The 27743-nt window shown below is 39.7% G+C and overlaps 1 protein-coding gene across 2 annotated transcripts in view; it reads left to right on the top strand.

The window, feature by feature from the left end:
• The window catches only part of LOC109913277 (long-chain-fatty-acid--CoA ligase 6-like), a 105494-nt gene extending 77979 nt beyond the window's left edge, over positions 1-27515 (top strand). For both annotated transcript variants that reach the window (XM_020512765.2, XM_020512766.2), the window contains 7 exons: positions 5840-5912; positions 9883-9971; positions 14038-14154; positions 18058-18201; positions 18791-18892; positions 21074-21145; positions 27197-27515. In XM_020512765.2, coding sequence (XP_020368354.1) covers positions 5840-5912; positions 9883-9971; positions 14038-14154; positions 18058-18201; positions 18791-18892; positions 21074-21145; positions 27197-27337 — 738 coding nt within the window. In that variant the 3' untranslated portion in view covers positions 27338-27515. The remainder of the gene's footprint in view (positions 1-5839; positions 5913-9882; positions 9972-14037; positions 14155-18057; positions 18202-18790; positions 18893-21073; positions 21146-27196) is intronic.
• Positions 27516-27743: the final 228 nt, after the last annotated feature.

Genomic DNA, 27743 nt, shown 5'->3' with positions numbered 1-27743 from the left:
AGGCTATTAATAAACACATTGAACTCGACCCCATATACATTCCACTACGGAGGAAACCCGGAAGTGAGGCAATCCATCGCAACGGACCCCAGAGTTTAAAAACCAGGCGGGAAAACACACCGAATCTTCATCAGAGGCTGCACTGAGGATGCTACCAAGCACGGTAACAAAACTTCTGCGGAACAACAAACCAGCTCGGCGAGCCAACCAACCTCAACATCCTATAACCCAGTTGTATAATCTTGATTTGCATTTTTCAGCTACTCATGGGTGAAGCATATGGCATTAAAACAAATCCACATTTCTCCCACCTTTCCTCAGCTTCTCAGGCCATCTGTGGTGAAAATAAAACACTCCAAATGGAGGCAAACAATTATTTTTAAAAAAGAGCAAACAAATTTTTCAAGTCCCAATAGTAAATACATTGGAAAAAAATATAATAATTAACTCTTAAAATGAGCAGAAAGCTTGCCTGATCAAGGACAGAGATAGTGTGAGAGAAGATGGCATCTTAAACACAGAGCCATGATTTAAAAAACTTAAATGTAATAAATGAGAAAAACTTCCATAAAGTTTGAGAGATATCAATCCAAAAGTAATTCAATCCATTAACCCCACAAAGAGGTACTACTTATCATGAGGATCACAATCCAACAATGTGCAATTAATACGTGAAAGAAGCTAAATTCCAAAACACAAAAGTTAGTTGGTCAGAAGAAAGTCAGACACAGACTTAAGTTGGAACTGGCCAGGCCCAGCTATTGGAGAAGAGGAAACACAAGTTGGTTACATACAGTTCTATAATACCTACAGAGGTAGACTTTGGCTCCCAAAATTGTTCCTCATCATGCCTCTTTCCTCCTTGCTTCTAAAAAGTATGAGCTCAGAAAGCTGTTTGTCATGAGGATAAAGATCATTCAAGCACCCTCCTTTGCCACTTCCTTATCTTGCCCTTGTCCACCTTCAAAGGCCAAAGACAAAGTGGACTAGATTACTTTTGGGTGGGAAAGCAATATCCTTTCATACCTGCCTCTTACATCATTCAAAGTGATTTTTTTTTTTGAAGGCCACACTTCAACTAAGTCCGGCCCTAAACTCCGATTTTCCTTTAATTTCTGTCTTGCATGCCATCTCGAAGCTCATTGTTCATAAAACCCACCTCATTCTCCTGAGCTTCTTCCCACTAAATTCAACATCCAGCATCCACTTATGGCTCCCATGTCTGTTGTTATTAATTGTTCTCTCTTGCTAAGTTTTGTCCCCTCTCTCTAAAATGTGCCTCTCTCCTAAAAAAAAAAATTCCTGGCTTCTTCATTGCAATCTACAGCCAAATGTCAATCTCCCTTTACTCTCCAAAGTTCTTCAATATGCTCCCGCACCACCCAAAGTCATGAGTCTTTCCTGAAACTCTAGTACCCCAGCTCCCAAGGCCTTCAACTCTGGAATTGCCTTGCTAAATCTCTTCATCTCTCTTTCCTCCTTTTAAGACCGTGTTCAAAAATATAACTCTTTGACCAAGCTTTACATTTGTCATCCTATTTCCTTATTTGACGCAGCGTCAAATTGTGTTTTGTAACATTCCTGTGAAACAATTTGGAGTTTTTTTTTACTTAAGGATGCTGTTTAAGTAAAATTTGATGCTAATTGTTCAGTCAGAAAATAGATCTCTTTCCTTCCTTCAGTCACTAAAATAAAAATGTAATGCCTTTATTTGTTCACTCATCATCAAGACACAATTCCTAAAAAGGCTCATTTGTGTATTGAGGCAAAATATAATACCATGGAACGTCAATTCCCTTCCTCCCTTTCCCTTCCTCCTGTCTGGATTCTTGGACTCTCCAATTCTCCTCTCTTACTCATCTGATTTCAGTCTCTTTTCTGTCTGAATCTCTGTCTTCTGCTTTCCCTTTCTTCCCTTCTCTCATTTTCTCTCCTTTACCTCACCCACTCAGGCTACTTCGTACCATCATCTGTGCTGTTTCCTTCTTTTCCTTTTTGGCCTCCAGTTTCAACTCTCTCCTTTCCTTTCCCTCCTGACTTTCTCAACACTTTCATTTTCCTCCCATCTCTCCTCCTACCTTGTTTTCCTTCTCTTCTCACTAACCTCCATGTTATTCCGCATTTGATGACATTTAGCAGTAGGGCTGTCAAAAATACGTCTCTTGGTGTTCTTTGAGATCTTCTCAAGGGCTACTTTTTCATTCTCTTTGACTTTTTTTTATTAATTATTTTCTTAGGTTAGAATATTACCTAGATAAATGAGACCACGGTTACCAAACATTCCATACATTGAGGGCCCCAGTAGAGATCCTTGGAAGACACTAATTTGCAGGACAAATGTAAATAATAGTGCCTGATCACTACTCCTATTCTGTCTCTTGCAGCAGCCAATTTCCAAACTGGGACAAGAATTTGTCTTCTATTCCATTTTAGCTAACTTTAGCTAACCATCTCTTTATAAGTCCAGATAACAAGGTGTGGAGCTGGATGAACACAGCAGGCCAGGCATTATCAGAGGAGCAGGAAAGCTGATGTTTTGGGTCTGGACCCTTCCTCAGAAATGGGGGAGGGGAAGGGGGCTCTGAAATAAATAGAGAAGAGGGGGAGGCGATGATAGAAGGTGGATAGTCAAGCAGATAGGTGGAGAGAAGACGGACAGGTCAAGGAGGCGGGGATGAAGCCAGTAAAGGTGAGTGTAGGTAGGCAGTTGGGATGGGGGTTGGTCAGTGAGGAGGGAGGGGTGGGTAGGTGGGAGGGAAGACGGACAGGTCAAGGAGGCGGGGATGAGGTGAGTGTAGGTAGGAAGTGGGGGTGGGTGTTGGTCAGTGAGGTGGGAGGAGCGGATAGGTGGGAGAAAAGACAGGCCGGTCAAGGAGGCAGGGATGAGAGCGGGGTGCTGGTCTTGGGATGAGGTCAGGGATTTTGAAGCTTGTAAAGTCCACATTGAGACCATTGGGTTGTAGGGTTCCCAGGCAGAATATGAGGTGCAGTTTTCTGGACTTTATAAGTCCATCCTCATGAGTCTGTGCCTCTTGAATTCCATTTAAATATAACATTCATAGATGTCCTCCTGGCCACTATTTTAGTCATTTCTTCAAAGGAAAAATAATTCAGGTTGGTAATCTACCATTTACGAATTCTCTCTGAGCTGAAAATTTTCAGCATTCAGTCAGACTGTCCTCAATTATAGAACCTAATATTTTTCTGTACTTAAGAAATGTGGGATGGCCTTTCAGCTGTTTAGAATTTAATTATCCTATACTTAATGATCAAGGGGCTAAAGGGAGGAGGAAATAAATACAATAACTATCATAAGGGAAAACTCAGAAAACTTGTGACCCAGCGTCTACACCCCTTTCTGGTAAAGAATTCTAGAAATTCACTACCCTCTGAGAGAAAACATTCCTCATCTCTGCCCTAAAATGTTAACCCCTATTCTGAGATTACGCCTTCTAGCCCTACACAATAGGAAACAACTTTTCCCCATCTACCCTATCAAATCCTGAATTTTGCATATTTCAGTAAGATTGCCTCTCATTCTCCTAAACTCCAATGAGTACAGGCCCAACCTACTCAATCTCTCTTCACAAGATAGGACCTCCATGCACAGGTCCAACCTGGTAAGTCTTCTTTCATCTTCTTCCAACATCAGTATATCTTTCATTAGATAAGGGATCCAGAACTGTTCACAATATTTCAGCTGTAGTCTGATTAGTGCCTTCTGTAATTATAGTTAGCCTTCCCCATTTTTTATACTCCATTCCTTTTGAGATAAAGGCCCATTCCATTTGCCTTCCTTCTTTTCTACTGAACTTGTATAATAGGTTTTTGAAATTTAAACATGACGACTCCCAAACTCCTCTGTCTGTGGCTTTCTGCAGTCTTTCCCCAATTAAATAATATTGAGATCGTCTACTCTTTCAGCCAAAATGCAAAACTTCATATTCCCCCACAATTTTATTCTATCTGCTAATTTTTGTCTGCTTGCTTAACCTGTCTATATCCGTCTGTAGACTCTTTGTGTCATCATTACTGTTTGCCTTCCCACGTTTATTGTCATCTACAGAGGTGGCTATGATTCATTCACTCTCTCATCCAAGTCACTTAATATTTTGTAACAGTGGGCCTACCACTAATCCCTCTAGCACCCCATTAATTATAGGTTACCATGCTGAAAATGACCACTTTAACCCAATTTCCTCCTTTTTTATTTGTTAGCAAATCCTCTATCAAGGGTAATATACTATTGCAATGCCATGGGGTCTTATTAGGTAGTCTAGTGTGAGGTATCTTATATGCCTTCTGAAAATCCAGATATGTTACATCTGCTGCTTCCCTTTATGCTGCTTTTTGCTTCCTCAAAGAATTCTCCAAAAAATCATGCATAGTTTCCCCTTCATGAAGCCATGCTGACTAGTTTGATCATATTGTATATTTCTAAACATCCTGCTATTATGCCCTTCATTATAGACTCTAACATTTTCCCAATAACAGACTTTAAGCTAACCAGCCTGTAGTTACATACCATTTTTAAATAAAAGTGTCACATTATCAGTTTTCCATTCCTCTGGGACTTATCCAGAATCTATAGATCTAAGAATGTATCAGTGGATTCATTATCCTTGTAGCTACTTCATATAATATGCTGGTATAAATCCCATCAGGTTCAGGGGACTTATGATTCCTTAGTCCTATTAACTTCTCTAGCAGTTTTTGTACAATGATAATTATTGTATTTATTTCCTCTCCTCCTTTGCCCCTTGATTACTTAGTTAGTAATTTTAAAATGCTACAATGCCTTCTATACTAGACACTGGTGTAAAGTATTTATTCAATTCTTCTGGCATTTCCTGATTCTCCCACTGGAACACTACACTATGGAGAAGCATAGACTCAGGAACAACCTGATCAAGACTTACAAGGAGGTCAAAGCTGGGATTTAAATATTGATGGCCATGATCCTTTTTGAAAAGACAGGGAGGGAGGAAAGAATACTGGGGTAGCAATTGTTAATTGGAATAAGTATTATAGCAGGAACTGATCTTGGATCAAAAGATGTAGAATCCATATGGGTGAAGGTAAGAAATTACAAGAGGAAGAACGTTTTGGTTACAGTAATCTGTATGTGGTTGATGTTGCATTTGAATATTTTTTCAAATAGGAAGCAATAAAATTTCTCTTTCTGAAGTAAAACTTGTAATTGGCTCCTTCATTTTTAAAATGGTGAACTGTGTTTTAATTGAAGTGTGATATAGCTGCATACGAAGAGCAATTAAAAATCTTTGCTATGACCAATCAAGGAAGTCAAAACAAAAGAGCTGATTCATCCATTGTCACCTGGCCATAAAGCATCTCAGAAGAATGAATTGCTTGAAGACTTATTGATGCTCTGAGCAGTAATCAGTCAACTGAACTGGTTAACACTCCACTTCATGAACATTAGATTTGAAATCTCAGCACTACTTTGTCAATTATAATAGGTTTTCTACATTAATGGTTGTTCTGTCACTCAGAATGTTGTCTGCTCCTTTTGTCAATCATTGTTCCGTATACACTATTATTCATTTAAAAGCTCTCAAAATATTACAAACGTCCATCTCAGATGTTTTTAGCCATAACAAGTGATATTGAACGATGTCAGCAATTCCACAGCAATTAACACAGAAGTTGCTAGAAAAGCTCAGCAAGTCTGCAGCATCTGTGAAGAAAAAATCAGAGCTTACGTTTAGGGTCCAGTGACCCTTCCTCAGGACTTATAAGAAATTATGAGAATGAAAGTATTATTCTTGCCATGCGTCTAACTTTCCACGTTTGTATAACCAATGTGTGATGTGGTTAGGTCTATGAAGGTTATGGACAGACTGAATGTACAGCTGGATGTACCTTTACCACACCTGGAGACTGGACATCAGGTATTAACTGATACCTTTTATTGCTTTTTTGAACATATGTATGCACTACTTATCAAAGATGTTTACACAAGTTTTCTGAAATATTTCCAGTTTCTGCTAAAGTATAACAGTGTGTCAGGGAATAATAGTAAAATGTCCTAACAGTTGAAAACTGAATGCTAGCTGCAGCCCTTTGAGAAGCATCAGTGAGATGATGTTGAAGGAAGAGCTTCTCTATTTGGTCTCTGAGCAGAATTAGTGGAGGCCTGAAAATTGCTTGCTCACTTATCCTCTTTCTCAGTCATTATATGTTATCACATAGAGAGACCAAATGAAGGTGAAACCATGAAAATTACTTGTAAATATAAAACCAAATCCTCTTCCTAACTAATTTTTTAAAAATCTCCTATGGAGATGCACATATGGGAAGGCAATTTTGACAGTGGATAGTATGAAACTTAGAATCTTAGCTTGGCTGCCTAATGGAAATAAAAATTGGAGGAAGTATTTAATGGCTAGATAAATTGCTAGCATACATTGCACACTATTGCCCAATGTCAAAAATACCCCATGGTCACAACCAGAGATGCATTTCAGATCAAGCAAGGATCAAAATCAGAAAGATGGTGCACTAAGGCAAACAAAGGGAGGTAGTATATGGGAGGGTAACGTAGATAGGGAGGAGGAAGATGGAGAGAGATAAATTGGAGAAAAGGGAGGTGAGAGGAGTGGAGATAAATGTTTAGGAGAGGAGAGGAAGAACAGAGGAAGGCACCGGACATGGATAAGGATAGTGGAAGTGGAATGAGAATATAGTGGGGAGAAGGCAATGGGGAAAAACAAAACAGGCCAAGTGGAAAGGGAAAGGACGGGGATAACAATATGGGAAGAGCGGGAAGATGGAGAAGGAGGGCTGAAGATGGGGAGGGGAGGGGAAGAGTGTGCAGTGAGAGCAGGTGAGGGGTATAGATGTCAGTGAATTATGATTATAGAGAGTTGAGATAGAGTAGAAGCAGGGAGAAAAGGAAGGACATGAATAGGTCAGTTCTGAAGAATGAGAAAGGGCTTACAAATTGGAGGGGAAGTGGTAAAATGATGAGAAGTTTATTGGAACAAACATAAGACAAAGAAATGAAAAAAAGGAAAATGGTCGGAAGAAGAAAAGGAATGAAACATGAGAATCTAAGGAAAATGGCAAGATCTTTGGGAATTGAGGTAGGAAATGAGGAAAAAGGGAGGAGGAATGCTGAGAGAGGTTGGATATGGATGAAAAAGGGAATAGGTTTTTTGAAAGGAAGAAAGTTGGGAAAAAGAAACAAAAGACAGGGACGGGAAGGGAAGATCCAAAGGGAAGGCAGAAGAGCAGAGGTGGAGGGAAAAAATGGATGGAAAAAGTAGAAAGGAGTTAGATGGACTAGTAAAGAGTAAGGGATGAAAGGGCGATATAAGGAGGAGAAAGAGCTTCAAGGTAGAAAAATCTAGTAGGATGAGGTTTGATGGAGAGATGGGAAGGCCAAGATGGAAAGAGAGGACAGAAAAAGAGAAATGAATTCATGGAGGGGTTAAGATAGCAGAGATGAAAAAACAAAGAGAAAGGAGAAAGGAAGGGATAGAAGAAAGTGAAGAGAGGACGTGAGGGGAGCACAGTAAATGAACAAGAAAAGGGGGAGTGCAGTGATCACAAATGGGGGAATGGAAGGAAATGGAAGAATAAGGGAGAGTAATATGGAAACAGTGAAGGGAGGGGAAGGTAACATAAGAAATGCTGTCAAAGCAAGCTGGGGAGATGGGAAAGATGTAAAGTAATTGAAGTAAAATGAGGAGAGATAAATGGAACATAAAAAGGAGAGGTGTGGCAATGAGAATGAGAGGGGCTGCAGGAGTTGGGAAGGTGAGGAGAAGAAGTATGGAAATGCTTCCAGTCACTTGGTCAAATCTGGCTTTGTTTAAGGAAAGCAAGCATCAATCTGTTCAGGCAAAGTTGTATTGAACAAACTTGTTCGAGTAATTTGATGTTGTAACATAGAGGATGGATATAGATCATGCCATTGATGTGTTTCATGTGGACTTTCAAAAGGCAGTTGATTGACGTGTCACAGAACAGGCTTGTCAGCAAATTTAGAACTTTTGAATAAAAAGGAAAGTTTCAGCAGGGTATGAAATTGACTGAGTGAATGGCAGAAACAAAAAGTAGTGATGAACACAGCAGGTCAAGCCGCATCCGAGGAGCAGGAAAGCTGATGTTTCGGGTCAGCTTTCCTGCTCCTCTGATGCTGCTTGGCCTGCTGTGTTCATCCAGCTCTACACCTTGTTATCTCAGATTCTCCAGCATCTGCACTTCCTACTATCTCAGCAGTGATGAACAGTTGTTTTTCAGATTGGAGGTTTATTGTGGAGCTCCCCAGGAATTGGTGTTAGCCTCCCTGCCCTTCCTGATGTACGATAATGACGTAGACATTGGTGAACAATTTCAAAATCTGATGATAATCCAGAACTTGGAAGTATGTGAACCTTAGGGAGAATAGTGTCGAATTTGGAGAAGATATAGACTGGTTAGCGGAATGAGTCAACAAATGGAAGATGAAATTTGATGTGATGGGTTAAGTGATTCATTTTGGTGGAAAAAATATGGAGAGGCAATAGAAAATAAAAGATACATTTCGAAGGGGTGCAAGAACAAATACAGCTGGCAGTATATGTGCTAAAGTAGTTGGTGACAGGACGAGTTGAGAAAGTAGTTAATAATGCATAGTGGATCCTGGGCTTTATAAATAAGGCTAAGGACTTCAAAAATAAGGATGTTATGACAATTCCATCTAAATCATTGTTTCAGCTTCACTTGGAATTTGGTGACAAATTCTGGACACCACACTTCAGGGATAATGTGAAAACATTAGGGTAGAAAAGATACAGAAGAATGGCACAAAGGAGGAATTACTTCAGCTATGTACTTAGGTTGAAGACATTCGGGCAATTTTCCTTGGGGAAGAGAAAATTTAAGATTGTATTTGATAGAGGAAGTTTGGGATAAACTGTTCCTAGTGGTGGTAGGATCCAGAACCAAAGAACACCAGTTTAAGGTGATTGGCAAAAGAAGCAATGGAAACTTGAATGAAGAATCTTTTTAATGCAAAAAGCTTCGGGTCTGGAATGTATTGCCTGATGGAAGATCATTTAATTGAGTTCTTCCGAAGAGAATTGGATAATTACTTGAAGAGAAAAAAATTAGCAGGCCTATAAAGAAGTGGGAGATTGGAGAGCTGACACAGACAGGTAGGACTGAATGGTCTTCTGTTCTGTAAGCATTACAAAGCTGCATTATTTGTGGGAGGACAGGGGATGAGGGAAAGAGAAAGGAGCAGGAGAAAGGTAGAAGAAGGAGAAGATGGAAGAGAAGAGAGAGATTAGGAGGCAATGGGGAAAACTGAGGGATGATCAGGAGAAGGAATTTAAGTTTAATAGCTAAACTCTAATTTGTCAGTCACTTGGCTGTTCTGTCAGTCATGCTGATGTCTGATGGTTTATTGATTACTATTAGATTTACTACATTTTGTGTTTTGGGAGAATCTTTTTCCTCTCTTGCTGCTATCTAACTCCTCCCACTCCTTCTTCACTGTTCTCCACATCTCATACACATAGCTAGATCACAGTTTAAATATTGAAGTTTATAAGTTTTAAGGCTAATATTATTTTTCTGTTTTTAACCTGAAAGAAAGACAAAGAAAGAAAGCAAAACATTCTGGGGGAATGGTGTCTTTTTTGTACATTTTTTTATAATGAGATATTAATATTGCCTCTTTTAATGACCTCCATATCTGGACATCAATGACTCCCTGTTTCTCCACTTAAAGTAAAATTGCATTAGTTTTATCATCATAATCCATAAACATCATCATTTAACCATGAACTAAATTAAATTTTCTCCTTCCTATCAGGATTCAAGATTCAAATGTTACTTGATTATTACAATTGCTTATATTTCATTCTGCAGGGCATGTTGGGGCTCCACTACCTTGTAATTATCTCAAACTTACTAATGTAGATGAAATGAAGTATTTTTCTGCTAAAGGAGAAGGAGAGGTAGGTATATGCTTAAATTTTAAATTTCAAATACTCATCCCTATTTATAGGTATTCCAACTTCACTCAATGAAAGGGGCAGATAGCAAAGTGAAGATTTTTTTCAAAATGAGCAGGAGAGTAGAACTAATGTAAAAACTGCTGGAGAAACTAAGCAGATAATATTTTGAGTACAATATGATGTGATTTTAGGTTTTAGACTTCTAGATCACTGGGATCATTATGTGGACTTGTACAAGTGGTCCAGTCTGCACGTAAACCAACATCCTTACAGGTAGATTTGGTAGTGTTGTTGGAAAGAGTTTAAACTAGGTTAGCTGGGGGAGGGGACACAGCATGAGTACAAGAGGCAAACAAAAATAGAATAAAGGAACCAAGACAGATTGAGTTAAGCCACGTTTCAATTCAAGGGAGTAAGGCAAAGCTTTAATGCTAGGAATATTATAGGTAAGACATTTATATTAAGAGTGTGGATTGACATGTGAAATTATGATGTTGTTGCCATCACAGATGTGGTTAAGAGAGGGGCAAGGCTGGCAACTCAACATTCCAGGGTATAAGATCTTCAGGCAGGACAGGAGAGGATGTAAAAGAGGAGATGGTGTTGTATTATTATTCAATCAGCGGGCAATAGAAGAGAAGATATATAGATAATTCACTAGGGTGTGTAATAAAAATAGGGTAATTATATTAGGGGATTTCAACTTCCTGAACGTCAATTTGGATAATCATAGCATAAAAGTTTTAGAGGGGGCGAATTTCTTGAAGTGTATTCAGGAGAGCTTTTTTACATCAACATGTAGAAGGCCCAACAAAGGATGGCACAATGCTGGACCTAATTCTGGGGAATGAAGCCAGACAGATATTTGAGGTGGTATTGGGGAGCATTTTCATGATAGTGACCACAGCACAGTATGAATCAAATTTATGGAAAAGGAAAGAGATAGTCTGAAAACTGGGTTTTGCATTGGGAGAGGAAGATTTTTTTATTAAAGTAAGACAGGAACTGGTCAAAGTAGACTAGGAACAGCTATTCATAGGAAAATGTACAACAGTAATACAATTATGTAATACAATACAAAACAATTCAAGACAGCACAGTAACAGGCCCTTCAGCCCACCAATCCTGTGCCAATGTCCTAATCCTTATTTAGACCCACTACTTATTGCCCATGTGCAGTTTCTATGCCTTTGGTCGTCTACTGTTCATGTGTCAGTAGAGATTGTTCAAAAAGAAATGGGGAGAGTCAAGACTTAATATGTTCCATTTGGCGGGGAAATGTAGGAGCAGCAAGTCCAAAGAACCTTGAATATCTAGCAATATTTAGGACTTAATGAGAAAGAAAAGAAAGGCTTTTAGCAGGTACAAAGGAAGCAAATCAATGGAGGCTGTACTCGAGGATAAAAAGTGCGAGGAGAGCTTAAGAAAGCAATTAGGAGAGAAAAGAAAGGGCATGAAAAGAACTGGTGGATAAAACCAGCGAGAATCCTAACGTATTTTATAAGTATGTTAAGGGGAAGAGGATAACCAGCAAAAGGGTAGGGCCTGTTTGGGACCAAGGGGAACAATCTGTGCATGGGGCCAGAGGATATTGGTAGGATGTTAAATGAGTACTTCACATCTGTCTTTGCTCTGGAGAAGGAGGATAAAGGTACAGAATTTGTGGAAGAGAACTGTGAGGGTCTTGAGCAGATGGACTTAGGGTTTTGGCAGGCTTAAAAGTGGACAAATCCTCCCATCCAAATAAGTTGTATCCCAGGCTGCTGTGTGGTGGGGTAGGAAATTACAGGGGCTCTGACCTAAATGTTTAATTTCTATCTGGTCACAGGAGAGGTGCTGGAAGACTGGAGAACAGCTAATGTGGTTCCACTTTGCAAAAAGGTGATAGGGATAAACCAGGGATTTGCAGACCAATGAGTCTAACATCAGCTGTAGGGAAACTATTGCACAGAATTAATTTGCAGTTGGAGAGGCAAGGTTTGATTAGGCGTCGGCAGCATGGTTTTGTCACAGATCGTGCCTAATAAATTTGATTAAATTTTTTGAGGAGTTGATCAGGTGTGTGGATAAGGTAGTGTATTGATGTAGTTTATATTGATTTCAGCAAAGCCTTTAAAAAGCTTCTACAGGAGGGGGTATAAGACCATAAGACATAGGAGCAGAAATTAGGCCATTCGGCCCATCGAGTTTGCTCCACCATTCAATCATGGCTGATGAGTTCCTCAACCCCATTCTCCTGCTTTCTCCCCGTAACCCTTGATCCCTTGATAATCAAGAACCTATCTATCTCAGCCTTAAATGTACTCAAAGACCTGGCCTCCACAGCCTTCTGTGGCAGTGAATTCCATAGATTCACCACTCTCTGGCTGAAGAAGTTTCTCCTTATCTCCATTCTAAAAGGTCTTCCCTTTATTCTAAGGCTGTGCCCTCGGGTCCTAGTCTCTCCTACCAATGGAAGCATCTTCCCATTATCCATTTTGACCAGGCCATTCAGTATTCTGAAAGTTTCAATTAGATCCCCCCCTCATCCTTCTAAACTCCAATGAGTATACTCCCAGATGTCGGGGAGAATCACAAGCATGTTGTCTGGGATAGAGCATTTTGGCTATGAACAGAGGCTGGACAGATTTGGGGTTGTTTTCTTTACAGCAGAGAATGCTGATTGGAGATGAGACTGAGATGTATAAGATGGAGGGGCATGGAACTGGGTGGATAGGAAGCAGCTTCTCCCCTTAGCTGAAGAGTCAATAATGAGGGGCCATAATTTTAAGGTGAAGGGCAGGAAGTTTAGAGGTAATTGGAGGAAAAGGATTTTCACCCAGAGAGTGGTAGGAGTCTGGAATGCACTATCTGGGAGGGTAGTAGAGAAAGCAAACCTCAGAATCTTTTAAAACATACAAGGATGAGCAATTGAAACCCTGAAATATCATAACATTAACGCGATGGGCCAAGTGCTAGAAAGTGGGATTAGCGTAAAAAGGTTAGCACAGACTCAGTGGGCCAAACAACCTCTTCTGTAGTATATGACTCTTTGGATTTGAAGGGACTAGAAAAGTGCTGGATTTACCACTTCTGTTGCTCTATGCAGAAGGAACAGGGAACAATATCAGGACCTGGATGCATAGGTCCAATGCACAATTAATAATGGGCCGCATGGACAGCCAGCTAATTTACCAGAAATGAGCCCTTGAAACTTAGGCATAATGTTGGCAGGAGTCGCCTTCAAACAAGTCCATAACACAGACGAGGAAGAAGTCAACTCCCTCCTAGGGAGACAGAATTCGCTATTACCAGGGTGGATGTAGTGTGAACTTGGAGGATTGTGACTGGGAAAAGTGACGGCAGTAATTTGGAGGTGGTGTTGGAGGGTAAACAGTGTTAAGGTATTGATTGGGGCTGAGAATGATGGTCACTAGTGCCTTACTGAGTGCAGAGATACTGGAATACACTGGAATAGCATGGAAGAGGACTGCTACAAAGAGTGACCTTTGGCAGTCACTTTGTAAAGACTGCAAGTTAAGCCCAGGTGAGTGGACGATAGGATTGAGTATCGGTATTTGTGTCATTAGGGCAAACCTAAATTTCAGAATATCTTCAAAGATTCTTTTATTTCCATTTGCAAAGAACTGAAAGGCAAAATGCTGTAGATGCTGGAACTCTGAAACAAATGCAGAAAATGCTGGGGAAACTTAGCAGATCTAGTAACATCTGTGGAGAGAGAAACAAAGTTAACATTTTGTGTCTGCTATGACATTTCTTCAGAACAGTTCAAGGTTCATTTTTTTTCTACTTCCCGTGGATTTGAATAATCTGTCGCCTGTTCTCATTTCAGTTTATCGTCAAGCCTTCTTAAAAGCAAATTATTTATCTTGTTCATACTGTTGCAACCTGACTCCACCTTTTACCAGACAGGTCATCCTGAGCTTTTCTTGCAACAGTTTAAAGAAAAGCAAATGCTACAGCATGTGGACCTAATGTGAAAGCAACTTGAATTTGGAAGAAATATGAAAAATTGTTGAAATGAATATTTTTCCACTGATCATTGCAAATGTCCATTATATTGTAGATCTGTGTGAAAGGACCGAATGTGTTTAAAGGCTACCTCAAAGACACTGAGAAAACAGATGAAGCACTAGACAAAGACAGTTGGTTGCATACTGGGGACATTGGTAAATGGTTACCTGTAAGTATATGCTGTATAAATATTATTTAGTAAAACTGAGAAATGTATTTTTTTAATAGTTGTATTTTGGAAATAATATATTTGGATGAATCACAATAGGCAGTCTGAACACAATTATTATGAATTCTATGAAAACATACGAGTACAGAACTACCCTTGAATTTACTGAGCATCATTGCGTGGTGTTGTTCTAGATTCCCATTTCTATATCTATATTCTAGGCAACATTTAAACCAGAAGCTCTTATCTTTTACAGTTGTGACAAAAATTAATCTTCCCATTCTGCGTGGAAGTTGTCTATTTCTTTTTGTGCTTTGTTAGATAGTCCAAGACATTGATCTTTATTATTGCTCATCTTGTAGTTCATGTTATCACCCTGCCACTCTACGGGTAGGCTCTGAATCTGCACCTCTGGGACATCCAGAAGGTTATTAGCTGCTCCTGCAGAGTCCACATTGACATGATGGGTTGAATAGCTTCTATTTTCTAGTACTGTTATATATTGGCTTCATACATCAGATCCTAGTATATTTCTTCTTCAAGAAGGGTTTGGAGGGATATGGGCCAAATGCTGGCAAATGGGGTTAGATCAGTTTAGGACATCTGGTTGGCATGGATGAGTTGGACTGAAGGGTTTGTTTCTGTGCTGCTTAACTCTAATTGTTGGCATTGTTACCACAAGTCTTACTTTACCTTGTGATGAAAGTCCATCTGGACCAAACTGAAACATGATGCTGACAAAGCCTATTAAAACCATACACATTTCTCTAGCTGTATGCTTCTGGAAGCAGAACTCATGACAGTCAACATATGTGTGGTGAGGGAAGAAGGGCAGGAGCTGAGATCAGCTGTTAGAGAGACTACACTCAGCTAGTCAATGAGGTGGAGACTACATCTTTAGTCCATGTGTCACAAATAGAATTTACAGGCACAGCAAGTAATTAGATAACATTCCATTTGTTTCTTATGTAATGAGAAAGTTTAAACATAAAATTAAGAATGTTGTGCTCCAGTTGTATTGAGCATTGGTGTGACTATATCTCAAATACTGTATGTAGTTTTGGTCTCCTTATTGAGGAAGGATATAAATGCACTGGAGGCATTTCAGAGAAGATTTACATGATTGTTATCTGGAATGAGCTGGCTACTTAATTAGGATAGGTTGGATAGGGATTGTTTTCACTGGAGTTTAGAAGAGTTGAGGTGTCATTTGATTGAAGTATTTAAAATTCTGACTTGTTTAACAACATTAATGTAGTAGTGATGTTTCCTCTTATGGGTGAGCCAGAACCAGTGAACACTATTTTAAAATTAGAGGGTCACACTGCTAGGAAGGAGGTGATGAGAATTTATCTCTGAGGGTTGTGTGACTTTGGTGGAGGTAGGGATCATTGAATATTTTTGAGATGAAGTAAGTTAGATTTCTGTCAGGCCAAACAATTGAAGGTTATCAAGAATAAATCAGAATGTGGAATTCAAAACAAAGACAGATCAGCCAATGGTGTAGTATTTGAGAGGACAAAAAACCTACTTTTGCTCCTAATTCATATGTTATCTCTCCAACTAACCAATGATTCAAGTATTGTTATGACATATTTTCCGGGAGCCTGCTTTGCATGATAACGTTATGTCTGAGCACATTTCTTTCACAACAAAAAAACCATTGGCTAAATAGTTATGTTTACTGATGTGTCTCCACTCTGTTGATTATCCAGGTGATTGTTTGGATGCTTTGCTAAAGGTGTCGGAGATGCTGTGCATTCATTCCATTGCAAAGCATTTATTCTTTGTATGGCATTGTAGACAGATTGAGTAGAATCATACCAGTCCCTGAAAGTCATAGGCATTGAGAACAAAGTTAGAAAAATCATGTAAGATTGTCAGCCAGAAGCTTCTTACCATCGAGAACCAAAAAATCCCGTTTTCCAACCAAGTGTTGAACAGCAATACGTGATTATTGCTAATGAATTGTGAAAGGCCTATTTGAATGCAATAGTGTCCTTATTATGTCTTCTCATCTCACTGATGAACAATTTCTCATTCTCCCACCTACTGGATAGAAGCCAGATGACAATTTGAATCTCAAAGTCAAAGCAGTACACCTGACGACTCCAGCTTGCTGCTTGCAAATCCAGACCTCTATCAGTCACCAACATCTCCGTGCACACTCCATGAACAGCGAGTGTACACACCACCCATCCAACAGACCCTCCAGATCTCTGTTCACAAAGCAGGTGCAAATCTCCTTCTATCTGGCAAATAATACAAATGTTCAGGGCTGCTGCAAGCCTTTTACCAGGTGCACACTTGGTGTTAAGGATGATACCAGCGCCAGGAGTTCTGGGAAACCCCGGCAATGACCAATACTTTGCCTGTGGTGAGTGGGAGAATACGATAAAAGTGATATGGTGATGTTGTGTATAGGTTACGAGGACTGTTCAGGAAAATGACATGAAAAAACCTGCTAAGACCTGTGGAGAGAAACCATGCATGAAACCTGCCAAAATTGGCACTTAGCTGTTTTTTGGTAAAACTCAGCCCGTTATCACCATTCCAATGGGATTGGAATGTAGACAATATAGTGACATAAATGTTCAATTGTGGTCCTGAATCACTGGAATGGGGCACTTTAATCTTTTTAAAAAGTCAGTTCAGAATTTGCAACCTCTTGTGATAATAATAAACATGGGGTATCAATATTCAACTTCCATCATCTTATTTTCATATCTAAGAGCTTCTTGGACTAAAGTAACTTTTAAAAGAAAGATGACCTATAATGTCTGCTGTGATCAATTGATCAGGTTGAGCAAAGTTAATGAAACCATCAGTAAACTAGGATCAATTTCAACCAGAATTAACATGGTTGTAAAAGGCATGAAATTCATATTTGTGCCTCTGGGTTGATTCTGGAAATTGCATTATACGTTGGGATGAAAATAATAGGGCAGAAACATGAAATATGGGACTTACAAGCAAGAATTGGAAGCATCTTTCCCTTCCCTCTCTTATCTCTATCTGTCTCCCTCTTCTCCCTTCTTTCTGCCTATCTTTCTCCACCACTAAAAGTCAAAGCCTGGTGAAAAAGCAACTTGAAGTAACCAACATTCCCTGAAGAAGAACTGCAACCTTTGGCACTGCTGAATAGACAGGACAGCACCTAAACAGTTGGGACTTGAGTCATTATCAGAACTTGAGGACTCTAAGAACTTTTAAAATGCAACTGCCTTTACCTTCCTTTCCACCCAATGTTATGTTTTTCAGGTTAATGCCTGTGTTTGTGTATGTGCTTGATGCCACATTTTTGTTTGTTTTTCTGGGTGGGTAGTAAGTAATAAAATTTCTCTTTCTTTCACTCAAGAAAATCTTGTAATTAATTGGTTCCATCGTTATAATCTAGTTAATTACATTTTAATTGAGTGCTAATAAAGAATTAAAAATATTTTTTGGAAGTGACAAAGGTGTTTTAAAAAGAGTGGAGTCAATCAACCCTCCTCATAACAAACTAGTAAATCCAAATCATTTTCTTTTTATAAAGCGTAGCTTCAAAACACAACACAATCAAACTGGCAACATTTCCAACACTGGAATGTTCCCGAAGTACTGCACCAGAAAGTCAGTGCTAAAAAAAGTAGAAACTTTAATGTCCTAGGGTAATACCATAAGAGACCAACTGTATCATACAATTATGTATTGCACATTGTAACAGGCAACAGTTTCATATAAGGCAGTGCAGTTTCTGAGATTTTGTGAATGTTGTGTGCTCAGACATGGCCATGTCTAATTTGGGAGCTGAGTTTGTAATTCTGACACATCCATCCTCCTTATTCAGGAGTAATATTGCAATTTATATTGCAGTTAATGATTGAATTGTTGTGGATTATTGTTTTGTTTCATTATATACAGAATGGCACTTTAAAAATCATAGATCGAAAGAAACATATATTCAAACTTGCTCAGGGAGAGTACATTGCACCAGAGAAAATTGAGAACATCTATGTACGGAGTGAGCCTGTAGCCCAAGTGTATGTCCATGGAGATAGTTTGCAGGTAACTATGGATTATTAATATTTCAAGAACAAAATAAACAATAACAAATTGTACTTCATCATTCATCAGATATGTAATCTGTTTAATATATCACTTAATTTTAAAACATATATTTTACCTCAGTTAATTCCATGAATTTTCTCTTTCACTGTTTTGTAATTTTTTGTGTAGTTTTGTAGTTACAACAGTTTATCATAATGTGTTGCAAGACATTAAATATGTCAATATTGATCATAATGAGCCAACATTGTACTGTGACAGGCAGCTAAGGAAGACATTGACCTTCAGTACATGAAGGAGGAATAAAAGAGGAAAATGAGTAACTTGAAAACAACTTACAAAAATCTTATACACTGACTAGAAACTAGATCATGCAAAAGAACATATTTGCACAAAAGATGAATTACATAATGTAAGGGTTTTTTGATGTTACATTAACTTTGCATCTGTTATTGTATGGTTTCATTGTTCAATATTGAACTTTGCTGTAATTTACTTCTCATTGTAACAGGGAAAAGTTGGTCAACATTTGAACTTAACTCAATTGTACGTTTTTATTCTGTGTACTGCTTTCCTTGTTTTGGTACAGTCCTTCTTGGTGGGTATTGTTGTACCAGATCCTGAAGCCACAGAAGCCTGGGCAAGGAAAAGGGGATTTGAACATTCATACGCAGAACTAACTAAATCAGAGGTATGTTTTTAAAATCATGTATGTAAATCACACAGCACATTTGAACCTTCCAGTCAATTTTCCAGGCATCAAAAGCTGTTGTACAGGACTTTATTTCGCTACTGCTGGTGAATCGTGTTAATAGGGTGACACCTATTGGTAACAAAAAGGAAATGCATGATTTCAACATGGTCAATCAATGGACATAATTTTCCTGGACTTATGGAGGCAGGAAACCTGGAACGTTCTGGGAGACCTGGGCTGTTGTCAGGACCAAAACCCAATGCCGAAATGCCTCCTCCCAAGGGCAAGAAAGCCCAAGGTCACCTTCCCACTCCACTAAAGACCCTGTGGTATAGCCAAATAGCAACCACTGAAGCAGCATTTTAGATCTGCTATTTTCTCAGCAGCAGGTAAGACAAGTAACAGGCAGCCCATCTGAAAGGTAAAATTGTGTGGGCCATGTGTAAGTTGGCAGCCAGATGAGTGGGCTGGTCTGAACCTGTAATAATATTTTGCATGATTCATGGACATGGAGCAGGGAAGTGGCTACTGAGAGTTTTCTCTTAACTTATTTCTAACCCCTGACCCTCCCCAACAATACCGTCTGTTGTCCCTGGGTTGATCTACAATCCTGGGACTCTGTATCAGCAGCAACAGCCATGGCCTTCTTCCTTTGCGAAGCTATTGAGTTCTGGAGCTGCCACCCTATGATTGGCTGGCAGCTCTACACAAGTCAGATATCCTACCCCAGCATCCTCGGTTGAGAGGAAGGTCTAACATTGTCTGTTTCATTGCCTGAGGGGGGGTAAATTATAGAATCCCTGCAGAAAGAGGCCATTCAAGTCTGCACAGACCCTCTGAAGACCATCCAACCCAGAAGATGTTGTGAAACTTGAAAGGGTGCAGAAAAGATTTGCAAGGATGTTGCAAGGGTTGGAGGGTTTGAGACATAGGGAGAGCCTGAATAGATTGAAGCTATTTTCCCTGGAGTGTCGGAGACGGAGGGTGACCTGAAAGACGTTTATAAAATCATGAGGGACATGGATAGGGTGAATAGACAAGGTCTGGGTCTAGGCCCGAAACGTCAGCCTTCCTGCTCCTATGATGCTGCTTGGCCTGCTGTGTTCATCCAGCTGTACACCTTGTTATCTCAGATTCTCCAGCATCTGCAGTTCCTACTATCTCAGACAAGGTCTTTTCCCTGGGCTGGGGGAGTCCAAAACTAGTGGCACAGATTTAAGAGGTAAGGGGAAAAATTTAGAAGTGACCTAAGAGGCAACTTTTTCACACAGAGGGTGGTGCATGTATGGAATGAGCTGCCAGAGAAAGTGGTGGAGGCTGGTACAATTACAACACTTAAAAGGCATCTGGATGGCTGTATGAATAGAAAAGGTTTAGAGGGATATGGGCCAAATGCTGGCAAATGGGACTAGATTTATTTAGGATATCTGGTGGGCACGGATGAGTTGGACCGAAGCTGTACATTTCTGTGACCCAGTTCCCACCCTCTGCCCATAACTCCACATTTACCATGGCTAATTCACATCTATGGCAAGAAACCAGAGCACCCAGAGGAAACCCACACAGACAGTCATCCAAGACTGGAATCGAACCTGGATCCCTGGCATTGAGGCAGCTGTGCTAGCCCCTGTGCCACCATGTCACCCTGAGAGTAAGAATGAGTGCCCCAGCAGTTTTGTAGGCAACATGCAAGACTCCCACCTAACCCAGAAGATTTCATTCAATATCCTAGATATTCAGCATTCCCATTTGGGATACATTTTCATCTTTAACTTGTGTTTGCCTGGCATAACTGTAGACAGTCAGGCTGTGGCAAATGGTGGAGAGGTGTTTGGAGGTAGAATCAAAGTTTTTCTCCCCTTTCCATCCTAACTCTGCCATGAAATTAGTGACTGAGTTATTACATCAACAAATCTACTGCGTTATATTTTTGGCATGGTTTTGAACTCAACAAAATAGACTGCACAAAACCGAAAAGGGAAGTTTTTTACTCATGAAAAGTTGGTATTCAGTAATATCTGCAATACTATTATTGAAATAAAAATGAAAGATTATATTCCCTCTAACTTCTTTAAGATTAAGAAATCGGAGAAGGTATTTTAGTTTCTATGTATGGTTCAAGTAGCATGATAGTTCAGTTTTGTGTTAAATGTTACTTAATGGATTGTTTTGATTTAGGCTTTTAAAAAAGCCATTATGGAAGACATGGTGAAACTAGGACAACAAGCTGGCCTTTATTCATTTGAACAGGTAAGATAATGCTCGCTGAATTTCTTCACCATTGCCTGTAAGAGGGGGAAATTTCAGCTGTATAACTATATGCAAAGATAAGTTTGGCATTGTTAGTTCATGAAAATTGCTGCTAGAATTTATTTTGTTTGTATCATTCAACTTAAAATAGAGTGTGTAAACTACTGCTACAGTGCGTAGAACTGTATATTACAGTCCAGTATCTGGAGATAGAAGTTCAAGTCACCACGCATCAGGCAAGAAGAGAAGTTGAGAACAATCTTTCATGGTAACTTCAGCCAGTGTAGAAATTAAACCCAAATGTTGGCATCACTTTGCATAGCGACCAACTGAGCTAACTGACTCTGTAGACACAATATTAGAAAAAAGATTCCGAGAGAAACAAAATGTCAAGAAAAGTGACAGCAAGATTAGAGACAGTTTGACTACTTAAGTTAAGGCTCATTAAACTATTCTTTTTTAAACAGTTTCTAACATGTAAATTTGTAGAACTTTTTGGGTTGTTAACTTGGTTAAAAATCTAATTCGAGAAATAAAAGTAATATCTTCCCATAATTTTACTGTCCTTGAAATTTGGGTCCTAACATTGTCAACACAGTGTGGAGCTGGAGGAACAGAGCAGGTCAGGCAGCATCAGACAGCAGGCAGGAACAGGAAAGTCAGTGTTTCAGGTCGGGACCCGTCATCAGTTCTGATGTGATGGGTCCCGACAGCTCCACACTGTGTTGACTCTGACTCCAGCATCTGCAGTTCTTGCTATCACTAGGTCCTAACATTTATGCGTAACAATTCTGATGTCACAGCACACGTTATATATAATAATAATCTCATTAATTTAATATCAAGGCATAATCTTTTTAGCATAAATCACAGAGATAGTAGTCCATTGGTGAATTCACCATTTAGGAATAAGAGAAAACATCTTTAAGCTTTATCTTGCTATGCTAGGCTTTTGACTGGTCATTGTCAGTTAGATGCACTGCAAGAAGTTAAGTTGATTTGTTATTTTAACAAAAATTGTTTAAATTTTAATATCTATAATTATTTTATAAAGCATTTATCTGTTTAACAGACAAATTTTTACAGGTCCAAATCTTGTGTTAAGTGATCTAAAAGTCTGCCAAGTTTATTATTTCTACAACTATCTAACAAGAATGCAGTGTTCTGTAAATAGAGACAAATAAATTTATGACACAGCTCCAAGATTTGCATTTTTTTAAAAAAATAGATGTTGAATGCAGTAAAGTTAGAGTGTCAAATGGATAAACCATTTCAGCCTCTTGCTGAGATCTGTAGCATTACTAATACCAACTTCAGCCAATTTGATTCATGCTCCTTGATTTAAAAAATTGACTGAAGGTACTAGATACTACAAAAGCTATGGGCCTTGACTGCATTCTGGCAATAGTATTAAAGACTTGTGCTCCAGACCTAGTTGTGCCCCTAGTCTAAACATTGCTGCCTAGATGCCAGAGTTACAATGTGGAAGATTGCCCAGATATGTCCTGTCCATGAAAAGCATGATAAACACCATCCTAAACAGCTATCATTCTGTCAGCGCACTTTCATCATCAGTAAGGTGATGGAAGGTGTTGTCAATAATTGTATCAAAGGGCACTTGCACAGGAATAACCTGCTCACTCCTGACCTAATTACAGTCTTGGTCCAAACATGAACAAAAAAGCTGAACTCAAGAACAGGTAAGGGTGACTGCCTTTGATGTCAAGGAAGCATTTGACCGAGTATGACATGAAGGAGCCCTTGCAAAACTGGACTCAATGACAAAAGGAGAAAACGCCATTGGTTGGAGACATACCAAGCACAGAAGATGATAGCTGTGGTGTTGCAGGTCAATCACCTTAGCCACGTGACACTTTCAAGAGTCCCTTGGTGTAGTGTCCTTGGCCCAACTATCTTAGCTGCTTTATCAATGACTTTCTCTCCACCATAAGAAGAGAAACAGGGCTGTTTGCTGCTGATTGAACATTGCAAAACAACATTTGCAACTTGTCAGAAACTGAAACAGTTCATGTCCAAATTCAGCAAAACCTGGACAGCAATCGGGCTTGCGTTGGTAAGTGACAAGTAACATTTGCATCACACAGGTGCCAAGCAATTACTATCTCCGTCAAGAGAATTCAACTGTTTCACGTTGACATTTAATGGCATTACTGTCACTGAAATGCCACTATCAACTTCCGGGGTGAGGAGATAAAATCTGAACAGGAATGGCTTATTAAATACTATGGCTGCAAGAGCAGGACACGGGCTCGGAATTCCATGACACATATTCCACTTCCTGACTCCTCAAGTTGTCTACCATCGACAAGACACAGATCAGGATGTGATGGAATGATCTCATAGAAACATAGAAAATAGGGGTAGGCCATTCAGCACTTCGAGCCTGTACCACCATTCTATATAATCATGGCTGATCATGCAATCTCAGTATCCCATTCCTGCCCTCTCCACATACCTCTTGATCCTTTTAGCTGTAAGGGCCACGTCCAATATATTTAATGAACTGGCCCCAACAGCTTCCTGTGGTAGAGGATTCCACAGGTTCACAATGCTGAGTGAAGAAATTCTTCCTCATCTCAGTCCTGAATGGCTTACCCTTTATTCTTAGACTGTGACCCCTTGTTCCAGACTGCCCCAACATTGGGAACATTCTTCCTGCCCCTAGCCTGCCCAGTCCCATCAGGATTTTATATGTTTCAATGAGATCCCCCCCCCCCCCATTCTTCCAAATTCCCGTGAATATAAGCCTAGTCGACCTACTTTTTCCTCATATGTCAGTCCTGCCATCCCGGGAATCAGTATGATGAACCTTTGCTGGACTCCCTCATTAGCAAGAATGTCCTTCTTCAGACTAGTAGATTAAAACTGCACACAATACTCAAGGTGTGGCCTCACCAAGGCCCTGTATAACTGCAGCAAGACATCCTTTCTCTGATCTCGCAGAACGAACGTGATTTACAAAATACTATGCAACGACTGCCACAAACATTACATCGGACAGACAGGAAGGGAACTAGCCATGAGAATACACAAATATCAGCTTGCAGCAAAATGACACAATGAACTCTCCTTAATATCTGTACATTCAGACAATGAAGGCCATCAGTTTAACTGGGACAAAGTAACCATAGTAGCCCAAGCCAAACATAGACACGCACGGGAATTCCTAGAGGCATGGTTCTCCACCCATTCTTCAATCAACAAACATATAGAATTGGAACCCATATATAAACCCATACTGATCAAAACTGGAAATGACACTACTCACCATAATGGACCGGACAGTATAAATTTCAAGCGGAGTAGAATAACATTGCTTCATTGGAGGCTCCACTGATGATGTCACCTAGCATGGTGATGAAACGTCTGAACAAAAACAAGCCAGCTCAGCGAGCAAGTCAACAACCTCGCTCAAATCCTCTCGCTAGGAAGGCCAGCATGTCATTAACTTTGCTCACTGCCTGCTACACCTGCATGCCAACCTTCAGCGACTGTTCCACCCATGACACCCAAGTCTTGTTGCACCACACCTTTTCCTAAACTGCCACCATTCAGATAATAATCTGCTTTCCTGTTTTTGTGATCAAAGTGAATAACCTCACGTTTATCCACATTATATTGCATTTGCCAAGCATTTGCCCAATCATCCAGTCTATCCAAGTCACCATGCAGCTTCTTAGCATCTTCCTTACAGCACACAATGCCATCCAGCTTAGTGTCATCTGCAAATTTGGAGATATGGCATTCAGTTCCTTTGTCCAAATCATTATGTCTCTCATGAACAGCTGTGGTCCCAGCACTAAATCCTGCGGCACCCCACTCTTTACTGCCTGCCACTCTGAAAAGGACCCCTTAATTCCAACTCTCTGCTTCCGTCTGCCAACTAGTTCTCTATCCATGTCAATACATTTCTTCCGATACCATGAACTTTAATTTTGCCTACTAATCTCTTGTGTGGAACCTGTCAAAAGCCTTTTGAAAGTCCAGATACACAACATCTACTGATTCACCATTGTTTATTCTACTAGTCACATCCTCAAAAAATTCTAGAAGATTTATCAAGCATGATTTCTCTTTAGTGAATCCAAGCTGACTTGGACTGATTCTGTCACTGCTTTCCAAATGCTCAGTTATTACATCCTTAATGATTGACTCCAGCAATTTCTTCACCACCGATACCAAGCTAGCTGGCCTATAATTCCCCATTTTCTCTCTCCTTCCCTTTTTAAAGAGTGGAGTTACATTAGCTACCCTCCAGTCCATTGGAACTCTTCCAGAGTCTACAGAATGCTGGAAAATGTGTGTGCTATTTCTAGGGCCACGTCCTTAAGTACTTCGGGATGCAGAGCGTCAGGCCCTGGGAACTTCACAGAATCAAAATCCTGACGGTGTGGAAACAGGCCCTTCGACCCAATAAGTCCACACTGACCCTCAGAGTATCCCACCCAGACCCATTCCCTATAACTCACCTAATCTACACATCCCTGAACACTGTGGGCAATTTAGCATGGCCAATCCACCTAGCCTGCACATCTTTGGACTGTGGGAGGAAACCGAGAACCTGGAGAAAACCCACGCAGACACAGGAAGAATGTGCAAACTCCACACAGACAATTGCCCGAGGGTGGAATTGAACCCAGGACCCTGGTGCTGTGAAGCAGCAGTGCTAGCCACGTGCCGCCCCCTTTTAAAAACTACCCATTTACCATTAATCTCTTTCCAATTACTCAGCCATCTCTGTATCCAAATTTAATCCCATCAATTTCTCGAATACCATTTTGTGACTAACAAGGACTTCCTTCTGTTCCTCCTTCATGCTTGATCCTCTGTCCCCTAGCATTTCCTGAAAATTATTTGTGTCCTCCTTAGTGAAGACAGAAGTATTCGTTCAACTGGTCTGCCATCTCATTGTTGTCCATTATGAATCCACCTGATTCTAACTGCAAGCGACTTGACTTGCCTGGAATGGATGCAGGTATTAACATCACTTGAGAATTTAGACACCATCCAGGACAAAGGTGGCTCACTTGATTGGCACTGATCTAACACCTTTAAATATTCACTGTCTCTGTACCGCAGATACAGAATGGAGGACAAATCATACATCACAGGAGGAACCTGCAAGTCACATGCACTGAAATAAAGTTGGAAGCTTGCCATATCAGATCAAAAGTCAACTGTACTATAATTCTTCTATTGCCCACCAAGAAACTAGGAGGTTAACGTTCCCAGCATGTGACCTCCTTGGGAAGTCTCCAGGTTTCAAACTCTGTTTCATGATTCATGCATACCAGAGAATATAAGGGTTCCTGCCACTTTCCATAGTCCTTAGGTCGTAGGGATGGCTGCTGTAAGAGAAGAGTTTCCCCTCCAAAATGGCTGAGACACCATTAATTAATTCTTTAGATAGATGTAGAGCAAAGATACAATGCCACCCACATGTCAACCAGGGCCAAGAAACATAACATCGGTCTCCTTAAAATGAGGTTTCAATGTCTGGAATGCTCCTCTAAAACCTTGCTGTATAGTCCAGAAGGGATGTCCTGCATCATTGGGATGTTAGCAAATTAAGATGAAGGGATTAGCTGGTTATTGTGATAGAGCTACATGTGGGAAAAATAGCAGGAAGTACACGGAGTATGAATGTGGTATGAATTGGGAGGGCCGAATGGTCTGTTTCAGTGTTGTATATGCAATTTTAGAAGGCACAATGTTTTGATCAGAAGTTGTGATTTTCTCTAATTCTTTCCTCCCAATCTGAAACGTACATTCTAACAGCTATGATGAAGAACAGTCCAAATGCATTTCATATCCCAGGTGAGAAAAAAATAAATGGGAGTCAGACGGTCAGAAAGGAAAAATAAGTGCAGTAGTAATGACTAGGTGGAGCTTCTATAGCAGTTCTTCCAAACCCCTCAAGCTTGGAGGGAATTTGCATGGCTTGAAGGGGGTAAGAAAAAAATTGAAATGTAAGAAGTGACTACATGAATCAATTATCCATCTGAACATTGTGATTTCTTGATTTTATAGGTAAAAGCCATCTATCTCCACTACGAAATGTTCTCTGTCCAAAATGGCCTGTTGACTCCAACACTTAAAGCTAAGAGATCAGAGATGAGAAATTACTTCCGGAAACAAATTGAAGAACTTTACGCTAATACTTCTATATGAAAATATTTACAAGATGGTTCATGAAGAACACTCCTGTTCACGTACTGGTTATGTTATTTGAAGTAATCATGACACAAATATAAATACGTTTCTTGGCTATATTCAGAAACCTACTAATTTTCTTCAGTCAATTGGAAGATGCCTTGCTTGACTTTAAGAACTCGATGTATAATAAAGATTTGCCCTTTTTTAAAGCTGCAGTATGCTAGAGATGATTTTATATGTTCTTCAGTATTATTTGCTTTGTTTATATGAGGATGACTAATAGCTTAAAATTGAAATGTACATATTTTGTAATACTGAAAAATAAAAAATAGTTAGGTTAAGGGTTAAACACTTCTAAATGTCATCCTTTAATATTTTGTAGATATAAATATGTATATAAATCTGTCAATATGTTATCTGA

Source organism: Rhincodon typus, chromosome 12 (assembly GCF_021869965.1).
Source record: "Rhincodon typus isolate 14 chromosome 12, sRhiTyp1.1, whole genome shotgun sequence".
Classification (NCBI taxonomy): Eukaryota; Metazoa; Chordata; class Chondrichthyes; order Orectolobiformes; family Rhincodontidae; genus Rhincodon; species Rhincodon typus.
Note: the sequence above shows the minus strand (reverse complement) of the source record. Positions and strands in the feature narration are given on the sequence as shown.